This window comes from Cercospora beticola, chromosome 1 (genome assembly GCF_033473495.1).
Source record: "Cercospora beticola chromosome 1, complete sequence".
In the NCBI taxonomy this organism is placed as follows: Eukaryota; Fungi; Ascomycota; class Dothideomycetes; order Mycosphaerellales; family Mycosphaerellaceae; genus Cercospora; species Cercospora beticola.
Window position 1 is genome coordinate 732118 of NC_088935.1, and position 20221 is coordinate 752338.

Genomic DNA, 20221 nt, shown 5'->3' on the forward strand with positions numbered 1-20221 from the left:
ATATTACGAGAGGAGAGAAAGTATTTATTTATAGTACTCGTAGGTATAGCGTATACTACGCGTAATAGAAGTATATAGCCTAGGGCCGGCGAGACGTAAAAGTACTACGAGAGCCTAGTAGAAGAAAAGCGCGAGGCTCGTAGGCTACTCGCCGGCTACGCCTACGTCTATAGCCTTATTATTCTTCTCTTTACTTTCCTTTTTACTCTTCTTCTTCTTATTCTTCTCGAGCTTAGAGAGCTCGCTCTCGTTCTAAGTAGACTAGCCGAAGTAGGCGGAGGCGACAGCGAGGTCTAAGGCCTCGCTAGAGGCGCTAAGTAGATAGAGCTTCTATTATATAAATTAGTACTATATAGGATAAGTAAGTAACTAGTAGAATATAAGATATACTTCGTACTCTAGCTCGAATATACTACGCTAGATAGCAAGGCCTATACTCGTCGCTACGAGCTTATTAGCGGAGGGTATACTAGTAGCTAGCGCCTTGCTAGCCTTCTTCGGTATAGAGAAGATACCGGCGGACTTACCCGAGTTGCTCTATAGGCGCTTAAGAGTAGTAGCGATAGCCTCGCCTATATTATCGAGGTAGCGGCGGAGCTACTAGCTACGTGCGGCGCGCCTACTTATACGTAGTAGGCGGCGGTAGTAGCGCGCGCGCTGCGCCTGCTTTATAAGGTCCGGATTAGTAATATAAATACACTTATAGTTAGACTTACTATAGCGAATATAGTTTAGCTACTAGCCGAGCTTTATATCGCTATAATAGCGTAGCTCGATAGCTAGGTATAAGGAGTTAGTAGACTCGAAGTATACGATACGTATACGAACCGCGCGACTTATAGTCTACGAGGTATAGAAGGCAGCGCTAGTAGTCGTCGTCCTCTGCCTTCGGTAGGTCGTCTACTATATAAGAGAGACGGTTAGCGGCTAGAGTAGCGGAAGCGGCGGCAGTTCTCCTAGGAAGTATATTGCTTATAGGTCGCGTACGAGAGGAATACTAGATAGTTAAGTATATAATATAAGTCGGATACGGAGAGCTTACTAAATATAGATAGTTAATAGAGAAAATATACGAAGAGTATACGACGAATTTATAGTATACTAGCGCCTTATAGTACGAGCGCCGATAGTATATACTATTAATAAGCCCGTTACTACGGAGGGTTGCTATATAGTAACTAGCTACGAACTAAGGCTCGACTTAATATTTACGTATATAAGAAGTAGTACGAACGTACTAGATACTATACTAAGACGACGGAAATATATAGTCTTCTCTACGAGCTAAGATAGCTCTATTAGAGAGAGGAGATAGTTATAAGAGCTAGGAGTATATAGCTCGAGAGGCGTAGCTTATTAGACGTTAAGGTATAATAGCTAGTACCGCTTATACTTAGTATAGGATAAAAGCACGCAGAACGTATATAAACTAAGAAGGCAAGGATTATTCTTAATATCTCTAGATAGAGAGTCTAGAGGCGCTTAATATATTACTATATTCTACTCTTATACTTATCTAGTTTAATTACTAGTAGAGTTCTAGTTCTAGCTAGAGTATTCGTTCTAAGAAGTATAAGTAGATATTTAGCTAGGATTACTAGTTAGTAGTAGAATTAGTTCTTAGCTACTAATAGCTAGTTATTCTAGTAGGTTCTTAGAGTTAATTATATTACTATATACTAGAGGTATTAGTATTACTACTAGTTTTAGTAAACTCGTCGCTTATTTTAAAGCTAATCGTTCCTTATATTAGTATAACTACTATAGTTTAATAGCTTACTAAGAGCTATAAATTAATCGTTTATAGAAGCTAGTAATATTATACTATTACTTTACTTTATTTTCTAGCTAGAGTTAGTATTCTTCTAGTTCTAGCGCCTATCTAATATATATTACTAGTATTTACTTAGTAATCTAAATAAGAACTCCTTAGTAGCGTAGTATATTAATTAGTTTATAGAGTAATCGCCTATTAGTTATCTTCTATTACTTACTTATAAGATAGCTAAAAGTATTTATAGCTTCTTTAAATAGTACTCTATTATAATAAAAGATAAGGTTATTAAGAAAGTATATAATTTAATTATAGATAACTTCTAGTATCGCTTAATTATCTAGTTCGGTATACTTCTAGCTACTAGTATTAATTAAGTCGCTAAACTTCTATAGCTTCTCTAGTAGTTCTAATATTATTATATTATTAGTATTATTACTATATAAGTATATATAGTATAGTATAGTAGCTACTTAGAGGTCCTAATAATACTATATATAGGTAATCCTCTTTTAAATAGTTAATAGTTCGTACTATAGATATTAAATTAACTAAAGGATATAGATTTTAGCGTTTCTATTAGTAGCTATATATCTAAAATACTATACTAGATATAGTTTCGCTAAGAATTAGCTATAATTAGAAGTTAATTAAGGTCCTAATAATACTATATATAGGTTTAACCTCGTTCTAATTACGCTCTTCTAGCTAGCTAATTTATATAAGAATTAATAAAAAACTTATACTAATTAGTATAGATAGGCTCCTCTATAGAGAGTATTTAGTTAGGTAACAAAACGGTAGTATAGTAAAGATTTATGTTCTATTTAAGAGAAGGTAGCGAACGAGCTAGCTCTATATACCACTGCCTCGGAACGGAACGTGTATCTTCCGGCAGTTATGGCTTGAGCCGGTTCATGCGAGGTGGCCACCATGCCAACCGACAGAATTCGACGGAGTTGTACCCGGATGTTGTTGGTAATGGTCATGGTGGTGGTGGTGGTGATGTTGTGTAGAGCATGTGTCCCTTCAAGGACATGATTTCATTTGTAAGACTTCTAATGTGCTTCGGGAATTGGTGGTTTCTCCGTGCTGCTCTACCATATTGTTTGGCCTTCTAGTTTAGTTGCCCATCCTGTTTGCCCCAGTTGCCAATGTCGCACTTGCAGGCACAACACCTGGTCTCTCGACCGCCGCCCAAATCGCCGCAGCACTGGCCACAAAACTCACAACCGCGCGTCCGAAATTCACGGAAGCCCACGTATCCACCAATCCATGTACAGATTCCTCTCTCTTCACACCTGGTGCCTCCTCAGCTTTGAGCGTGCGTGCCTTCTCTTCAAGCTTCTTGTTGACCGGCTCCCCGAGAAGGTAAGTGTATGGAATCAGAGCCAAGAGGAGAGAAGAGGCTGTGGTGTAGAGGATTGCGGGCTTGGTCCAGGTTTGGTCGCGGTAGGCGAGGCAAGCGAATGTTCCGCTAGAGAAGAGGCTGATGATGGGAGCGAGGAGTTTGTCGCGGGTGAAGAGGATTTGCCATTGTTTGGCGAGCAGAGGAGCGGGAGCTTGGAGGAGAGCTGGGGCAGCGTTGTAGGATGCTGCGAAGGTTTTGCCTGGGAATAGGTGTTAGTGGGGAGCGGGAAACGTGTTGAGGATGGGTGGAGGTATACCTGCGAGGAAAGCGGAGGCTGTGAGGCCTAGGACTTGGGCTGTTCGGAGGCCTGTGCCTAGTTCGTCGGTCAAGAATGGACGGCCGGACATGGTGGCGGTCTTGTTCTTCTGCTGTTGTTTGTGGGATGAAAGAAGTTGAGAGGACTCTTGAGGAGATGGGGAAGAGCTCTTGATGCTGAGCAACGTAAGTCTTACCGTGATTGTGGTACCTTGCGGCAAGGCAGTGTCACATGAAAGCAAGTGACATCAGGATGAACGACGCACAGCGCATCTTCCGCAAAACCTGCTTGTGAGACGATTGCATTGAAGTTGGCAGCGCCTACGCCTATGCTCTCAAGATGGAGTGAGGTGCAACTGATGAACTTCGATGCACAATAGGCTCTCCGTTCCGGCTCAAGCCATTGTGATGGCAGTGTGCCCCAGCATAGAGTTCTCGAGTCACCTTCTTGCCTTGCATGGTTGTGCTGGGAACACGTCCCCTGCCAGTCCACCCTATTCGGTCAATCGCAAACCACTAAAGCCACATTGAGCTGCAGCAGATACGCACCAGCGCATGAAGTAAAGACGGTGTCTCTTCCCCTATAACGAATTCGTCGCAGTGCATGTTGCAGAGCACGTGAAGCACTGAAGTTGCGGCGGTGGTTGGAGAGCTCACGTCATCAGCGTCTGAGCTTGCGTTGCCAGGCGACCAGCCATCTGTTTATTTGTGGTTCCTGAGCCCGACACGACGGCGCCAATACTTTGCTGCATCGCATTCTTCAACGTGGCAGCAGTCGGTGAGGGATGGCACGTCCGTCGCGACTCTAGCTGCATCGCATTGCAGAAATGCGAGTAGATTGGGCCTATCGCGAGTGCAGCGAGAGTATTTGGCGCGTAGAATTGATCAAATGGAGGGCGTGAAGTGTGCCGATACGCTGTTCATTCGCTGGTCGGGGACATGGGTCGCTGCACACCAACAAGGAGGTGCAAGAGGACATGGACCTCGCCACCATAATATCCCATTGCGCCTTGCTTGAAACTGCTGCGAATCCTCTTTCCCGTGAAGAGCATCTGCCCGTGTTCGGGACGAGCGAGCAGCAGGATCGTGTGTGACGTCCGTGCTTTGCCTTCCAGTCGTGAAGAAACTCGTTCGACCAGGGAACATCCTTTTTCACAAACACACGCCAGAACTTCCAACGAACGCCTTTCTGCAGCGGCCCGCACACCTCGAAACACCACTCGCTGTCCGTCCCTCCGAGCAAGTTATTGGAGACACGTCGAACATTCTTTGCGCATCGGGTTCGTGGCCGGCGTTCGGGAGTTTTGCTTGACGTGCGGTGAATCAGCAGCAGCGTCATTCATGAGACGGTAACCGCACCCTCGAACGACACGGACTCGAAATAAGCCGTGACACGCAACGACTGTCGGCGACAAGAGCGAACAACTACGAATGGCAGTATCCAGGCGGTTACGGAGAGCGTTTGTCAACGACGCCAACCACCGGTAGCATTCTGACGGTGCCCGTCAAACGGTCAAGGGTACCCAGTGTAAATAACGAACAATGGACGAACCACCTCCACCACCGCCGCCACCGCATGGCTCCAATCCCCGGCCACCGGGAGGAGGTCTGCCTGATGGCAACTACGACATCTTCATCATCCCACCACACTCGGCCGGTTCGGGCTTTCTATATCTTCCTTCGATGCAACCACATCGAAACAGCTTCCTCGCTGGTGTCGCATCTACTCTGCTAGTCGTTGGCCTCTACTCACTGGTGACCCCGGTCATCAAGCAGTGGCTGAACCTGGTAGCAGCGGGCGGCGCGGGTGTGGGTATGACAGTGCTCGTCATCAGCGTCGGTGTGATCGCATGGGCACTGGGCAAGACACAAGGAGAGCACAATGCATCGAGGTCGGAAAATGGTGGAAGCGCTGGTGAAAACGGCCCACGCCAGCGCTCAAAGCACACGGGGCCACCGCCAAATAGTTGGCAGAAAGCTCCTCCTCCGCCGCCCGAGCCAGAATACCAGGCTCCACCTCCCCCACCACCTGAACCAGAGTCTCAGGCGCCTCCTCCGCCTCCTCCTGAGCCAGAACCTCAACCCAAATCAACACCTAAAGCGAATGATATGAAGACTGCGTGGGAGAAAGCCAGAGAGGAGACTCGCAAGCGAGAGGAGCAACGGCGGCGAGAAGAGGAGCTCAAGAAGAAACGAGAAGAAGCACAAAAGATGAGAGAAGAAGCAGAGAAGGCTGCAAGGGCGAAGGCGGAGAAGGAGAAGTGGGAGCAGTCGCGTGCCCGAGAGAAGGAGGCGCGTGAACGCGAAGCTCGAGAACGCATCGCACGCGAACGAGAGGCTCGAGCAAAAGAACAGCGAGAGAAGGAGCAAGCGCAATCAAAGGAGCAGAGAGAAAAGGAGCAAAAGGAGCGCGAGGCGCGGGAGCTGGCCGAGAAGAAGAAGGCAGACTGGGAGAAGACCAGACAGGCTGAGAAGGAAAAGATCGAGCGCATTCGACAAGCATCAGCAGCTGCACCAGCTGCAAGCGTCCGTTCGACTCCCACGAGAACACCTGTCTCGCCCTCGAAATACGAACGTCCAACAGCAAAGTCACAAGCTGGCACAGACACGGCATACTCCTATCGCCCCTACGACAAACCCAAATCCACGGCCTTCACATCCTCCGCCTCATCTATCTCCGGCCTAAGCGCAAGCAGCTACGCCGAAAGCGTTAGCACCGCTCGAACGACACCTCCCCCTTCCATGCGAGGACCCTACTCCACCCCCGACGAAAACAAAATCCAAATCAAAGCCGTCTACCTCTTCAGCGATAAATCCCCCTCTCGCCCCATTTCCCAGTTGATCGCCAACGAAGGCCCCGTAACCGATGGTCTCGTCCTAAGCATCAACACCGAACTCTTCCAAATCGACGACGATATCCGAAAAGTCGGACAACGAGAATGGGACGTTAAAGCTTGGACTCTCAAGTGTGTCGAGGATGGAATGGTCAGACTACCGAATGGGAATGGAGCTCTTCATGTGCTGAGGGCGACGACGAGAGATACGGATAATAAGAGGTATACGTTTGTGTTGGATGAGAAGGAGGCTTGGAAGGTTGCTGTCGGGATTTCGAGACTCAAGAAGGGGAGTCAGGTGCGGCATTTGAGTACGAATGGGTTGAAGGATGCGGAGGTGAAAGGACTACTAGCCAACTTGGGGTGGTTGTGATTCATGTGCAACCTGAGGCGGAATGGCGAGGAATGATGGGTACGCTTGATGAGGATTGTTTGTTTGATTCGGTGATGAAACAAGCGATGCGGCATGAGCGATGGGCGTTTTCTCTTTCTTTTTCATGAAGGAATTGTGTTATGATGAGCGTTGGGTGTGCTTTTTGCTTCTTCATAGGATTCCCCTTGTTTGGCGGTACTGCTTTGAAATGGAAAGGAAGACTGTGTATAGTTGTAAATACGATTAAGTGCGAAATGATCAGGATTAGGTTATGCTACGGGAAAGACTTGTTTTTCAAATCACTCTTATCTCTTACTCGAATGCTAGGTCATTGCGCGCAACGCGACTTTGGGTGAGGAACGGCAATAGAAGACGTCGACGGAACAAGTTCGAGGGATAAAGGATGAAGTATATGTTGTGAGGTTGGAAGGATTTCAATTCATGGTATTTCGTTCCATTGCGAAGGAAGTAGTTGATCTGACTGCTGACTAGCTACTGTTGAGCTTTCTGTCTAGTAGCTCCGCTGATCTAATATCGCAAAAGTAGGAAAGAACGCTATGCTAATCGTTTGAACTTCCATGACCAAAATGTCCAAGTACGAGCGAACGCTCAATGCCGAACCTCAGATGCCCTTTGCGAGCCTCCAATCCTGCAAGCTTGCTCAATCATCTCATCGCTCTTAACAATTCGAGCCGGCGACACCACAGAAGCCGAATCTCGGATGAGCAGTTTGCATAGCCTTGGAAGCTGTAGTCGGTGGCTCGATGGTCGTTGCAGAAACGACTGTTGCGGTGGTAGTTTCCTTCTTTGTCGTCGCTGTAGCTTTCGTCTCTTCTGCAGCGCGAGAAGAGGAAGCTTCGGCGAGTTCGGACTGAATGCTGGGGATGAGAGCTGGGTTGAGGACGAATTTGGAGAGTGTGGATGTAGATGATGTCGAAGTTGAAGTCGATGGTGTCGCTGTGACGATTGAGAGAGTTGTGACGGTGGCTGTTGAAGCGTCTGATGTCGCGGTAGTCTCTGGCTTCGATGTGGACAGCGATTGAGTACGCGTGACGGTGATGGTGGGAGTTGAGGCTTCTGGTGTTGGAGTCATGGTCACGTAGACCGTCACAGGCACGACAGTAGATGTGAGGACTGCGGTGACAGGTGTAATGCTGGAGGAGGTGCTTTCGGCTTGACGTGTCTGCAAAGTCGATGGCTGAAGAGAGACAAAGTCAGTCTTCGTTTGAACGGAAGTGGAAGTGGTAGAGTTGATTTCTCGTACCTCTTGATCAGAGTGGTGGTTGCGGATAATGAAGACCAGACCGAGTGGCAGAGCAATGGCGCAGATGAGGAAGAAAATGATGGCGAGGATGAGGTATTCTCGCTTCATGCACTTCCTACGACCGGCCTTTGGCTCTTCGATGAGGTCGAAGGCCTTGGCGTTGTCTTGTCCATCGGGCTGGCCGAACTTGCGCAGATTTTCGTTGAGGTGCTCTTCGTACGTCGGGAGGAAGGACGTGCTGTGTTCGACGTGAGCAGCTTGTGGTTGTTGCACGTAAGTGCTGGCGCCTGCGCCTTTTTCGATGTCGGAGTTGGACATGTTTCGTGCTGTTTGGAAATGCTTGTTTGGAACTGCTTGTTTGGAACTGCTTGTTTGGAACTGCTTGTTTGGAACTGCTTGTTTGGTCCCGTGTTCTGCGTGGAACGAGGTTTCGCGGTCTGGTGCTGGTCCTGTGTCTGCCACTTGAGGGTATGCTCGAGTATATGAATTGGAGGAAAGAGTGACAAAGTTGAACAAAGCCTTTGTGTACTTATCTTTGTGGCATCAATAGAGGTCCAGCGCCAGTGACTTGCTCAATCACTATAGACGCGTGATCGGCCATTGAGCGATAGAACAGGCAGTGCACTGCTCAATAGAGCTCTATTGAAAGCTCTCACGCAGCTGTTATTGAGGCGAACGAGTCTATTCGTCTGTTGCACGTGACTTGGTGAAAATACCGCCCGTCACGATCGCTATTGAGCGTCAATAGGATACCTGCCAGGATTGCCGGTGAAGGCCCAGGTGATGTCGTGTGCTGCTTTCGAATCATACTCGATATTTCGAGCCCGCATACTGACTGCGTGGGTAATGTCGCCGCCAGCACGAACGGTAGAATAGGCGAACATAGAACATCAAGCGAAGTTGTCCCAAGATACTCTCGTGAAGTCTTATTCCCACAGACAGATTCATCTGGTCAATAGCGGATGAAGATCTCTGGAGCCGCCAGGTGTACGCGCTTCATATGTCTTTCTAGGCATACGGGATGAAATGTTACTGATGCGCCACTGAAGCTTGATCTTCTTAGTGATTGGTGCTGCAAAGTCGGACGTCTGGTAGTTGCTGAGTGAGGCATTGGTAGGTAAGTGAAAGATCCGCTAGGGCATTCTTGTACAACTGTTGTGGAGGTGTTCTCTTGGTCAAGTTATCGACTTGCTCAGTGCAGCCACTCTGTGCATACCAGAAGCGATGTTGTTGAAGGAGAAAGGATCGGGAACAAAGGAGGAGCACGACCGAAGACAGCGGCGGACCTGGGTCCGGTTTCGTGCATGAAAGCTCGAGACAGCCCTTCAATGTTTCTGAGATAGGAAGCAGCTCACCCACATCCCTTGCCTCGACGACCTTGACCGGTTTCTCTTATACCGAATGCGCTGCATCGCGCGCTACAGCGCTCGCTTGGCCGGCAACTGTCGAGTGCGAGCTCCATCACAATCCCGAAACCGCGTATCTCAACAACCGCAGCTCCGAAGCTTTGGGCATACCATTCGACCGCAGCAGGACAGTCGCGGACAAAACCCTTCGTCAGATGATCACAACGCACTTGATAGTCGCACAGAGGAGCAAAAAGCGCGCGAACAAGATGCGGCAACGGTGAAGAAGGAGGATGAGACGATCGAGAGTGATGGCACACGCAAGCCCAAGCTGGTGGGTAAGACGTTCAGGCAGAGGAAGAAGGAAGCATTAGGGGGCAGCAGCATCCCTAAACCACCGCCTCTGCCGGACTGGTTTTTACAGCACAATGTCAAGCTCTACGTCGACACCGTAAAGCCTGATAGGCGGGCTAAGAACGCGAAGGTGTTGCGCTGTGTGGACAACGAGACTGGCCATACACTATTCACATTGCCCTACTATGGAGCATGGCCTGTCCCGGGTCTAGTTCCGGAGACGACCTCCACAGTGCCGCCGCAGACTGAAAAAACTGCTTCGTCGCCAAAGAAGTCTTTCGATCAGAACTACTTCGATCACAAATTCACCCCTCTTGATCAGGAGCACGTTGTTTCAGAAAAGCCACGAGATGCACCAGTCACAGCTCAGCCATCGGAGGATCTGTATAAAGACGTGAATCCACATGCTCTCCTACGTTGGGCCATATTGCAAGCAGAGGCTGGAGTGCAAGCGGCATTTTCCATTGCGAGCAATACACCGCACGCCTCTTCGCAGGCAGCATCGAGGCTTGACTTGTCCTTGTATTGCAATGATCCAAACTCGCATGTCCAAATGGACGACTTCGTTGAAGATCTCGCCGCGATTTCCGGAGCACACGTTATACGACTCGACGCCAATGATCTCGCCGATCTAGCGGCCGACTATGTCGGACAAGGAGCAGACTCACCTGAATCTTTCGCCAATCTAGCATACGACGTATTCGGTGGATATACATCACAGACTGTCCCTTCACAGAGGAAAGCCGAGGACGATCAGGACCAGGCCTACGATCAGGACGAGATGGACGATGAGCAGAACGAGGATGCGGAATCACGAAAACCCGGTAGTGCTGGGAACCCGCTGCCATTCAGCCTGGAAGGCCTCAGAAAACAGCTCATGAGCCGCCGCTTCGAGTTGGCAAGAGCATTGAGCAAGGTTGGGCCACAAGATGTCATCATTGATCTGGATACAAATTGGAAGCCCAACACATTTACTCCCGCTAATACACGCAACGATCAAGAATACGACGTTGCCCGACTGACGAATCTCCTGGAGCAAATTCTCGATGCACCTAAGCTTGGTCAAAGCGGAAATACACTGCGCAAATTCAGCCTGAGCCAATCGGAGATGAGGGCGCACAAGGACACGAACAAAACAGACATCTCCCATCAAGCACTTTGGCGAATGTGGCATTCTAGTGCTGGCTGCTGGCGGCCAGATGCAGCAGGTCTGCTTGCAACGCAGATCCGTAATTCGAGTCAGCAAGAGTCACAAGGGCAGCATTCTTTGACAGTAGAAACAATGGACGGCAACAATGAAGCGCCCGCAGAGCACCAAGAATGCACCATTGTACACATCCGCGATTTGCGAGACATTACTGTCTCACGGGTGGGTGAGAGGATCGTCAGAAGACTCGTATCCGTTGTTCAGAAACGGCGCCGAGCTGGCCAAAGGATAGTGATCGTTGGCTCTTCTTGCTGCGATCCTTCTGACTTTGTATCATTACCACAAGCTCTGGATGACTTCCGAACGCTATCTGTTCCAGCCGTCTTCCGCATGTCGAAGCATGATCAGGCTGAGTTCGTCCCTGGCACACCGGCGAACGACAACATCACAATGCCACCGTATAGTCGTATTCTGGAAATCAATCTGCGTCATATTCAGCGAATGTTGCGCAGTCTGCGACCGAGCGAAACGATCGAATTATTCACGGAAGCTGCTCAGCGGCAGCTCAGGCTTGGCGACGATATTCTGGCGAAGAATGTCATGTCGTTTGATATGGTTCAACGTATAGTACTTACTGCCATTGGTCTTTCCGAAACGCACGCTGTTTCTGATCAAGTGAACGCCAGTCATATCGGGCTTGCGACCATGATCACAAGGCAAGCGGCTCAGGTCGAGCGCGACTGGGCCGACTACGTGCGCAGCAAAGACCTGGGCGTGCCATTTACTGATACTAATAACTTCGAGTCGAACGGTACCCCGTCCAAGGCTCCATCTAAACTGGAGAAGATCAAAAAGGATCTGAACCAATATGAAAGTAAACTCTCGACTGGTGTTATCGACGCCGCCAACATCAAAGCTGGCTTTGATCAAGTTCACGCTCCTGCCGAGACTATCGATGCGCTCAAGACAATGAGCTCACTGTCGCTGCTACGGCCTGATGCCTTTAAATACGGTGTGCTAGCTGCCGATCGCTTGCCAGGACTCATGCTCTACGGTCCTCCAGGAACGGGCAAGACGCTTTTGGCGAAAGCTGTTGCGAAGGAGTCTGGATCTACAGTCCTGGAAGTCAGTGGTGCTCAGATCTATGAGAAATATGTTGGAGAGGGCGAGAAGATGGTACGAGCAGTCTTTAGCCTGGCTAAGAAGTTGTCGCCTTGCATTGTCTTCATCGACGAGGCAGATGCTATCTTTGGCAGTCGCAGTTCTGCCGGCAACCGAAACACGCATCGCGAGATCATCAACCAGTTCTTGCGTGAGTGGGATGGAATGGACTCGCACAATGTGTTCATTATGGTTGCAAGCAACCGACCCTTTGATCTTGACGATGCTGTACTACGAAGGCTACCTCGAAGACTCCTTGTTGATCTGCCCGTTGCGAAAGACCGAGAATCTATTCTCAAGATCCACCTTCATGACGAAGCACTCGACAACAGTGTCGATCTGACCAAACTCGCTGCCGACACCCCTCTTTATTCCGGCTCCGATCTCAAGAACCTCTGTGTCTCTGCCGCGCTCGCATGTGTGCGTGAAGAGAATGATCTGGTAGAAAGCAAGAAGGGTGTCGACAAAGACTTCAAACTCCCCGAGAAGCGAACGTTATCGGCTAGGCATTTCGAAAAGGCGATCAAGGAGATCTCTGCATCGATTAGCGAGGACATGGGCTCGTTGGCTGCGATTAGGAAGTTCGATGAACAGTATGGTGATCGCAGGAATCGGAGAAAGAAGACGCAGTACGGGTTTGGCGTTGGAAATAGTGGCGTTGATGAAGATGCGGCGAGGGTGAGGCAGGGGTCGAGTGAGGTGCAGAGCCCATCGACTTCTTCACCGTCGCCGGGTGCACCTCCGCCGTGAAGGGAAGGGGCAAGTACCTATGAGATGACATAGATAATAGAGATGTGTCTTGCACAGAAGTGACTGCTCGTTACCCCTTAGAAGACCATTGCGTGCCTCCTTCAACGTGTCTCCTGTCCTGCTTTCGATCCAGCTGCAAATTCGTCGTGCATCTATGATGGCAACCGACCAGATTGTTTGCTTACAAATTCGCATCAGAGCATAGCCACAAAGATATCCTTGCACATCGACTAATCAATGCCTACGAGAACAGCGATACTGAGAATTTCTGCTAGCCCTGCTGAAGCAGAACCTACTACAGTTCTAGACAGATCCACATATCTCTGGCACGCCACCACAGAACACGCACGCCAGGCAGAGTGAGATCATGGAATGCGCAAGTCCCAAGACGGAGTTAGGAAGAGCGATACTGCTTGAAAGCCGGCTCTCACATAGCTACTGTAGCAAACTAGGAGGCAGTACCTCCCTGGTAAGGTACGGGTGAGACTACCACAGTAGAAGACTCTGCTCGCGTGCGTGTGCTTTGCATGCGGACAATGCGGCCGCATTGTGCTTACGGTATGGCAAAGCCCGGGAATCGTCAAGAGGAGGAAAAAATTGCAGACTAATCATGCGTTTGAACAAAGCAAAAGGTTCAAATGTATACGCAATTCTCGGCTTGGAGAAGGCTTGGCTTGAGTAGGTGTGGAGGCTCGTTTGGCGCGTGGTGATGCATGGAACGGAGCAGAGGTGCAGTAGGCTGCATTTGAGCTTGGCGTACTACGATACGTTGTGCGTCCGCGGAACAAAGAGACAATGCAAGCCATGTACGTGGTAGATTTTGGAGATGGTGGTCATGTGGGATGTTTTGTGATACTATCACTGTATTTGTTCATGAATGGGAATAGGATCGTCGGATGGAAGATGACCCGTGCGTTCGAAAAGCTTTTGCTTGGGAACTCGAACGGGCATGGGAGCGTGGTCGATCGTGTTTGGTTTGGACATGGCATGTTGCCGGCACGGCGTCAGATCTCACGCTTGAACATCCGAGAGAACGGGTTGTTGGCCGAAGTGGGAGTAGCAGTTCTGATGAAACGCTCGTTGTGCATAGCGATAGAAGGCCGGGCGGCGGGTTCGTCGTGCTGTAGCCTGTGCACTGCCACGCTGCCTTCTGAGCACTCCGCGGCCAACCAACCAGAAGCGCCAGCCTCTTGGCCCTCGCGAGCGAGAGATGGCGAGCGGCGTCTGTCAGATCTGCTGCGCTGCTGTACGAGGACTCTCTCCGCTAATCATTCCGCTTTCTACTTCTGCTCCTTCCCTCTCTCATTCACCACTTGGCTTTTCTCTTTATTTGTTTGTCGCTCGCTGACATCCAATCTTGGACTTGGTACCGACCGCCGAACGATTTGGGAATTCGCCGGACATTCGAGACAGCCTACCCATTCATCCGCCACATGATAGCTACGCGCGACTAGGACTCTCACTCCCCTTCCTCGCCTCTCCGCAGGCACTGCGCTGTCCCTCGCGCTCTCGCCGCGGCCATGCGCTGCCAACTCCCCTTCTCCCTGCTGGCATACGCGGCGTCGACGCTCCTCTCGGCATCAGCCAGCAGTACCACCCGGAACCCCATCGGAGCCATTTCAACGATCCAGAATGCGACAATCCACACTCCCAACCACCGAGTAACAGCGCTCCACGAATTCGACCTCACATTCGCTGTCCGTGACGAGTTGCATGTACGATTCCATCTAGAACCCAACCACGATATCCTCCCCGAGGGCGCAACAATATCATATGTTGACGAAGATGGCACGATATCTCGACATGAAACAGTCGACAGGTTAGCGCATAAAGTCTACCGCGGGACGGCATGGATACAGAAGTTGGGGAATGAAGTAGATGAGTGGAGGCATGTTGGATGGGCGAGAGCGTCGATTGTGAAAGATGGACGAGAACCTATCTTTCAAGGAGCATTTTCGATAGAACGGGATGCACACCATGTTCAGACTGCAAGGAACTATATGCGAACAAGGCACTTGGACGATCCTACCATTGAAGTTGAGGACGCGAACGGCATGGTGTTGTGGAGAGACTCGGACATTCGGCGTGACTTCCAGGTCCTAGGACACCAGGAGTTGAAGCGCGATGCTCTACCGGAGCCGGTATGTCAGGCTGATGCCTTGGGCTTCAATACCAGAGGCGATCACCCGGTGTACATGGCCATGAAGTCGAAGCGTTCAGAACAGCGTTACGGGAGGATGGACTTCAGCCATTTGTTCGGCAAGCGCCAGGATCTCGATGGAATGACTGGTGGCAACAGTGCAGGAGGCAACCTGATCGCCAGTCTTGGTTCGACTGCTGGATGTCCTACAACACGCAAGGTCGCCTTGATGGGTGTGGCCACGGACTGCACTTATACCGGCGACTTCGAAGATGAACAAGCTGCCCGAGAGAATGTGATCGACCAGGTCAACAGGGCGTCTGCCATCTACGAGAACACCTTCAATATCTCGCTCGGACTACAGAACCTGACAGTGTTCCCTGCGAATTGCCCTGGAACTCCGGTTGCTGCGTCCGAGTTCAATCAGCAATGCTCTGGTAGCGTCGACATCTCGGATCGTTTGAACATGTTCTCCCGATGGCGTGGCTCGCAAACCGACTCCAATGCCTTCTGGACCCTGCTCAGCTCTTGTGGCACTGGATCTGCTGTCGGACTTGCATGGCTAGGACAAGCATGTGTCGGTACCACAATAACCACCAATGGCAGTGTCACCGGTGATGGCCAATCAAATAGTGGTGGACAAGAATCCGTCACTGGCGCCAACGTTGTCATCCGAACACAGGGTGCTTCTGAATGGCAGATTATCGCTCACGAGGTTGGCCACACTTTCGGTGCCGTTCACGACTGCACTTCCAGCTCGTGTGCCAACGAGGAATTCGTCCGATCGCAACAATGCTGCCCACTCGACGGAAACACCTGTCCTGCCGGAGGCCAATACATCATGAACCCACAGACGACTCAGGGCGTCAACGAGTTCAGTCCTTGCTCTGTTGGCAATATTTGCAGCGCTCTGCTCCGTAATTCTGTCAATGGCGAGTGCTTGACGGACAATAGAGGTGTCACTACGATCTCGGGACAGCAATGCGGTAACGGCATCGTCGAGCCTGGCGAGGATTGTGATTGCGGGGGTGAAGAAGGATGCAGAGACGATCCATGCTGCAATCCGACCACCTGCAAGTTCACTTCAGGATCTGTGTGCGATGACTCCAACGAGGACTGTTGCCGCAACTGCCAGTTCGCTTCGGCGGGTACTGTCTGCCGGTCTAGCACTGGCCAGTGTGATCCTGAGGAAACCTGTTCTGGCTCGTCAGCTACCTGTCCTGAGGACCAGACTCAGGAAGACGGCACCAGCTGTGGAGATGGCTTGGAGTGCGCCAGTGGTCAATGCACCAGTCGTAACCAGCAGTGCAGAACTGTCATGGGCAGCTATACTCAGAACAACGACACGTATGCTTGTGACAGCCAAGGTTGTCTCATTCGATGTGCCAGTCCCGAATTCGGAAGGAATGTCTGTTACAGTCTGCAGCAGAACTTCATTCCCGGCACGCCGTGTGGCGGTGGTGGTCGATGTGCTCAAGCAGTAAGTCATTTCCTCAGCATCTGCTATCATCTGTCAGTATAGTCCGCTAACATCAATAACAGGGCCAATGCAGAGGCGCCACTACCGGCGGCCAAATCAAATCCTGGATCGAAGACAACAAAGCCATCGTCATCGGCGTTGCCTCCGCAGTCGGTGGTCTCATACTCTTCGCCGTCCTCGGTTGCCTCTACCGCTGCTGCAAACGCGGTGGCCGCAGAAGAAAGGCACCTGTCGCACCTCGACCACCTCCTGGAGGCTGGCAAGGCTGGAATGGCCCCAACAACAACCGAGGCGGTCCTCCTATGCAGCACCAAAACAGCTTCTACGCTCCTTCTTCGCATCCGAGTCAAGGCTGGGCGACTTCAAATCAGAATGCTGGTGGCTGGGATGCGCCTCCTGTTCCGCCTCCGCCCGCTTATCATCAAGCTGGGTCGCCGCCTCCTCCTATGCATGATCAAAGGAGTAATAGTGTGCGGTATGCTTAGATGAGATGGCCTCGTCGGCCTTGTTTGCATTGGACGAGGAAGAATTCTGGATTTTTGCTTGCATCTTGCATTTTTTTGGCACACCTGAATCAGGTCCCATACCACACAGTCTTCACGAAGTTTACGGCCACCGATTGGGAAGAAAACCCCATATCGATCTTGCATAGTTTTTGTTTCTGCTTTTGTTTTTGCTTTTGTAGTGTTGGCGGAAAGAGCTTCATTGAGCAGAAGAGACGTTTGACATCCTTGAACAGGAAGAGAGTCGTTGTTGCCGTTGTTGCCGTTGTTGGAAAGAAAATCAAAGCGAGCTCAGTCGAGATGAGGGGATCGCAGAATCGGTCATTTTATTACCAGAGAGATAAAGGCTTCAGGTGTACATATTTATATTGTTGCATTGCAGCATGTGAAGCGGAGAAGCAATAGAGAGAAAAGGTGCTTGTGCAGGATTTGACCGGATCGTGCAGTGGGATATAGGATAGCGGTGAATGAAGAAAGTGTTTGAGACATTTAGAAAAGAAGAAGAGTTCTGTGTGAAACATATATGTGGCCGCCTACGCACACGCGTGTGGTCCCGAAGGTGGTCGAGAGGAACAGGACAGGCACGCGTTGCAGCACGAACGGGTGCATAAGGCAACCAGGCATCAAGTGTTTGTTGGAATCTTTTGATGAAGTTGATGAAATGTCACGCCGTATAGATAGAGTACGTATCTAGAGAGATAAAGATTCGAAGACCAGCAAAAGGTATCGGATATCGCCAACGCGCTCTCTCGAAGAGAAGAGAAAAGAGATGAACTGTCAAGAAATACTTGGATATCCCATCAGTCCATATCAGCCTTCATCAAACATCATCGTCATCATCAATTCATGACCTTCACACCACCACCTTTACTTCTTATCCTTTGGCTTATTCTCCTTCACATTCTCAATAATCTTATCCACGACACTCGGATCCGCAAGCGTCGAAGTATCACCCAACTGATCCTCCTCCCCAGCCAAAATCTTCCTCAAAATACGTCGCATAATCTTACCCGAACGCGTTTTGGGCAGATCCGGAATAATAAAAACTGCCTTCGGAGCAGCAAAAGGTCCAATAGATTTTCGGACTTGGAGGACGAGATCTTTCTTGAGTTGATCGTTGACTTCGTTTCCGTCTTTGATGGAAACAAAAGCGTTGACAGCTTGGCCGGTGAGTTCATCGTTGATACCAACGACGGCAGCTTCACCGACAGCGTTATGTTCGATGAGAGCAGCTTCGATTTCTGCGGTGGAAAGACGATGGCCGGAGACGTTGACGACGTCGTCGACGCGGCCTCGGATCCAGTAGTAACCTTCTTTATCGCGGGCTGCTCCGTCGCCGGTGAAATAGTAGCCTTTGTAGACGTTGAGGTATGTGTCCATGTATCTCTTGTGAGCGCCCCAGACTGTGCGGGCCATGGATGGCCAGGCTTGTTTGAAGGCTAGCACGCCTTCTTTGTCGTTTCCGGAGATTTCTTCGCCCGAGACGGGGTCGATGAGGGCGGGTTCGATGCCGAAGAAGGGGAGGGAGGCGGAGCCGGGTTTGGTGGGGGTTACGCCGCCGAGAGGGGTGATTACGTGGGAACCGGTTTCGGTTTGCCAGTACGTCTGTGGATTTTGTTAGTGTTTTGTATGGAGGTGTTGTTGGGGTTATGTTGCTCACGTCAACGATATGTGCTTCCTTCTTGCCGACAATCTCGTGGTACCACTTCCAGACTTCTGCGGCAATTGGCTCTCCGACAGATCCCAGAACACGGAGCGACTTCATCTGCTGCTTGACGTGCTCGTCACCTGCTCGCTTGAGCAGACGCAGAGCAGTTGGGGCCACGTAGAACTGCGTGACTTGGTGCTTCTCGCAGACATCCCAATATCTGCTGAAATCTGGGTACGCTGGAGTACCTTCGAACACAACAGTAGCAACGCCAAGAACCAGAGGTGAGTAGACGACGTAGGTATGTCCTGTGATCCAACCCACATCACCTCCGCAGAAGAATATATCCGAATCGTGAATGTCGAAAACGTACTTGCCAGTTGCTGCTGCTCCCACAAGGTATCCGCCAGTAGTGTGCATGACACCCTTTGGCTTGCCAGTAGAACCAGATGTATAGAGCAAGAAGAGTGGGTCTTCAGCGTTCATACTCTCTGGTGCATAGTACGCTGGCCACTTCTCCATCTCCTCGTGCCACCACAGATCTCTACCCTTGGTCCATGGAACTTCGGCACCAGTACGTTGGTATACCAAGCAGTGTGTGACATCTGGGCATTGCTTGAGAGCCTCGTCCACAATCTTCTTTGTGCCGATCAGCTTGCCTCCACGCTTGCCCTCGTCTGTGGTGATGACCACTTTGGACTCGGCATCGATAATGCGGTCTCGGAGAGAATCGGAACTGAAGCCAGCAAAGACGACAGAGTGAACGGCTCCGATACGGGTACATGCGAGGAAAGCGATGACTGCTTCGGGAATCATGGGAAGGTAAAGTGCAACTGTGTCACCCTTCTTGACGCCCATCTGCTTGAGGACCCACGAGAGCCTCGAGACTTCTCGGAGAAGCTCTCCGTAGGTGATGGTTCGGCCTTCTCCCTTCTCATCAGCTTCGTAGATGATAGCTGGCTTGTCTGGATTCTTGTGTGCATGACGATCGACGCAGTTGTAGGATGCATTGAGTCTGCCCTCTGTGAACCAGGCGTTGTCACCGTTTGTGAGAGAGCCAGAGTGTACTGTCTGGAAATCCCGTTCCCAAGTCAAAAGCTCGCGTGCAAGCTTGCCCCAGAATTGGTCGGGGTTCTCAATGGATTCCTGGTACATTTTCTTGTACTCATCGAGAGATCCAATGTGAGGTTGCTTTGGGTGCTTCCTGTGTAAAAGGTCAACATTTGTTCCCAGGCTTCAAGTGCTGTCGTTGCTTTTGCTCACTTCAAGAAAGCCTCCGGGACATGGTATGTTTCCGCAGAGTGCGACTCTGGGATGCCATTTGGTGGCTGCTCCGTGCCCTCGGACATGGCTCAAGCAGTTGTTTGGGTGCTGTATGAGCTCTGGTCTTGCCGCAGCTTCGGTGCTACAGCAGAAGTGAATGCGGTTCCAGGTGCAGTCAGGAGGCAAGTGGTGAGTTCGTGCGCAGGTACAGAGCTTCTGGAGCTTTTAAAATATCTCGGACCAGCGGTGCCGGCTAGGATGTCAGTTAGCAGTTTCCGAGGTGAGCGATTGCGGGTTCTTAAGCGTGGACCCACAGCTTGTTCGAGGCGCGTGTGTGCTCTGGCGGAAGTGGGAATTGGACGAGAAGCGGAAGAAGCAGCGCGATGGTGGAAGAAGTACTTTTGTGAGCGGTGGGCCAGCTGGAGCGACAGCTTGTCGTACGTCAAGCGCCATCGCCAGACACTGCGAGCATCATTGCCCAGACCGCGAGCCATCCCATAGCGATACAGCACGCGCTC

At 50.5% G+C, this 20221-nt stretch overlaps 6 protein-coding genes across 6 annotated transcripts; 3 read left to right on the forward strand and 3 right to left on the reverse strand.

Moving 5' to 3' along the window:
- Window positions 1–2896: 2896 nt before the first annotated feature.
- On the reverse strand, window positions 2897–3532 carry RHO25_000314 (uncharacterized protein; the record flags this gene model as incomplete). The annotated part of the gene is made up of 2 exons (XM_023592935.2): window positions 2897–3384; window positions 3442–3532. 2 exons carry the CDS (start codon window positions 3530–3532, stop codon window positions 2897–2899), a joined length of 579 nt encoding a protein of 192 aa, XP_023459054.1.
- A 1450-nt stretch (window positions 3533–4982) lies between these two features.
- RHO25_000315 (uncharacterized protein) lies at window positions 4983–6647 on the forward strand (the record flags this gene model as incomplete). The annotated part of the gene is made up of 1 exon (XM_023592936.2): window positions 4983–6647. The coding sequence occupies one exon, from the start codon at window positions 4983–4985 to the stop codon at window positions 6645–6647; it is 1665 nt and encodes a 554-aa protein (XP_023459055.1).
- A 679-nt stretch (window positions 6648–7326) lies between these two features.
- Window positions 7327–8229, reverse strand: RHO25_000316 (uncharacterized protein; the record flags this gene model as incomplete). Its single annotated transcript, XM_065602002.1, has 2 exons — window positions 7327–7845; window positions 7912–8229. The coding sequence occupies 2 exons, from the start codon at window positions 8227–8229 to the stop codon at window positions 7327–7329; spliced, it is 837 nt and encodes a 278-aa protein (XP_065458074.1).
- A 1083-nt stretch (window positions 8230–9312) lies between these two features.
- Window positions 9313–12669, forward strand: RHO25_000317 (uncharacterized protein; the record flags this gene model as incomplete). The annotated part of the gene is made up of 1 exon (XM_023592938.2): window positions 9313–12669. One exon carries the CDS (start codon window positions 9313–9315, stop codon window positions 12667–12669), a length of 3357 nt encoding a protein of 1118 aa, XP_023459061.1.
- A 1520-nt stretch (window positions 12670–14189) lies between these two features.
- Window positions 14190–16774, forward strand: RHO25_000318 (uncharacterized protein; the record flags this gene model as incomplete). The annotated part of the gene is made up of 2 exons (XM_023592939.2): window positions 14190–16289; window positions 16352–16774. The coding sequence occupies 2 exons, from the start codon at window positions 14190–14192 to the stop codon at window positions 16772–16774; spliced, it is 2523 nt and encodes an 840-aa protein (XP_023459058.1).
- Window positions 16775–17659: 885 nt separating this feature from the next.
- Window positions 17660–19789, reverse strand: RHO25_000319 (uncharacterized protein; the record flags this gene model as incomplete). Its single annotated transcript, XM_023592940.2, has 3 exons — window positions 17660–18397; window positions 18453–19644; window positions 19704–19789. The coding sequence occupies 3 exons, from the start codon at window positions 19787–19789 to the stop codon at window positions 17660–17662; spliced, it is 2016 nt and encodes a 671-aa protein (XP_023459059.1).
- Between the last annotated feature and the right edge of the window lie 432 nt (window positions 19790–20221).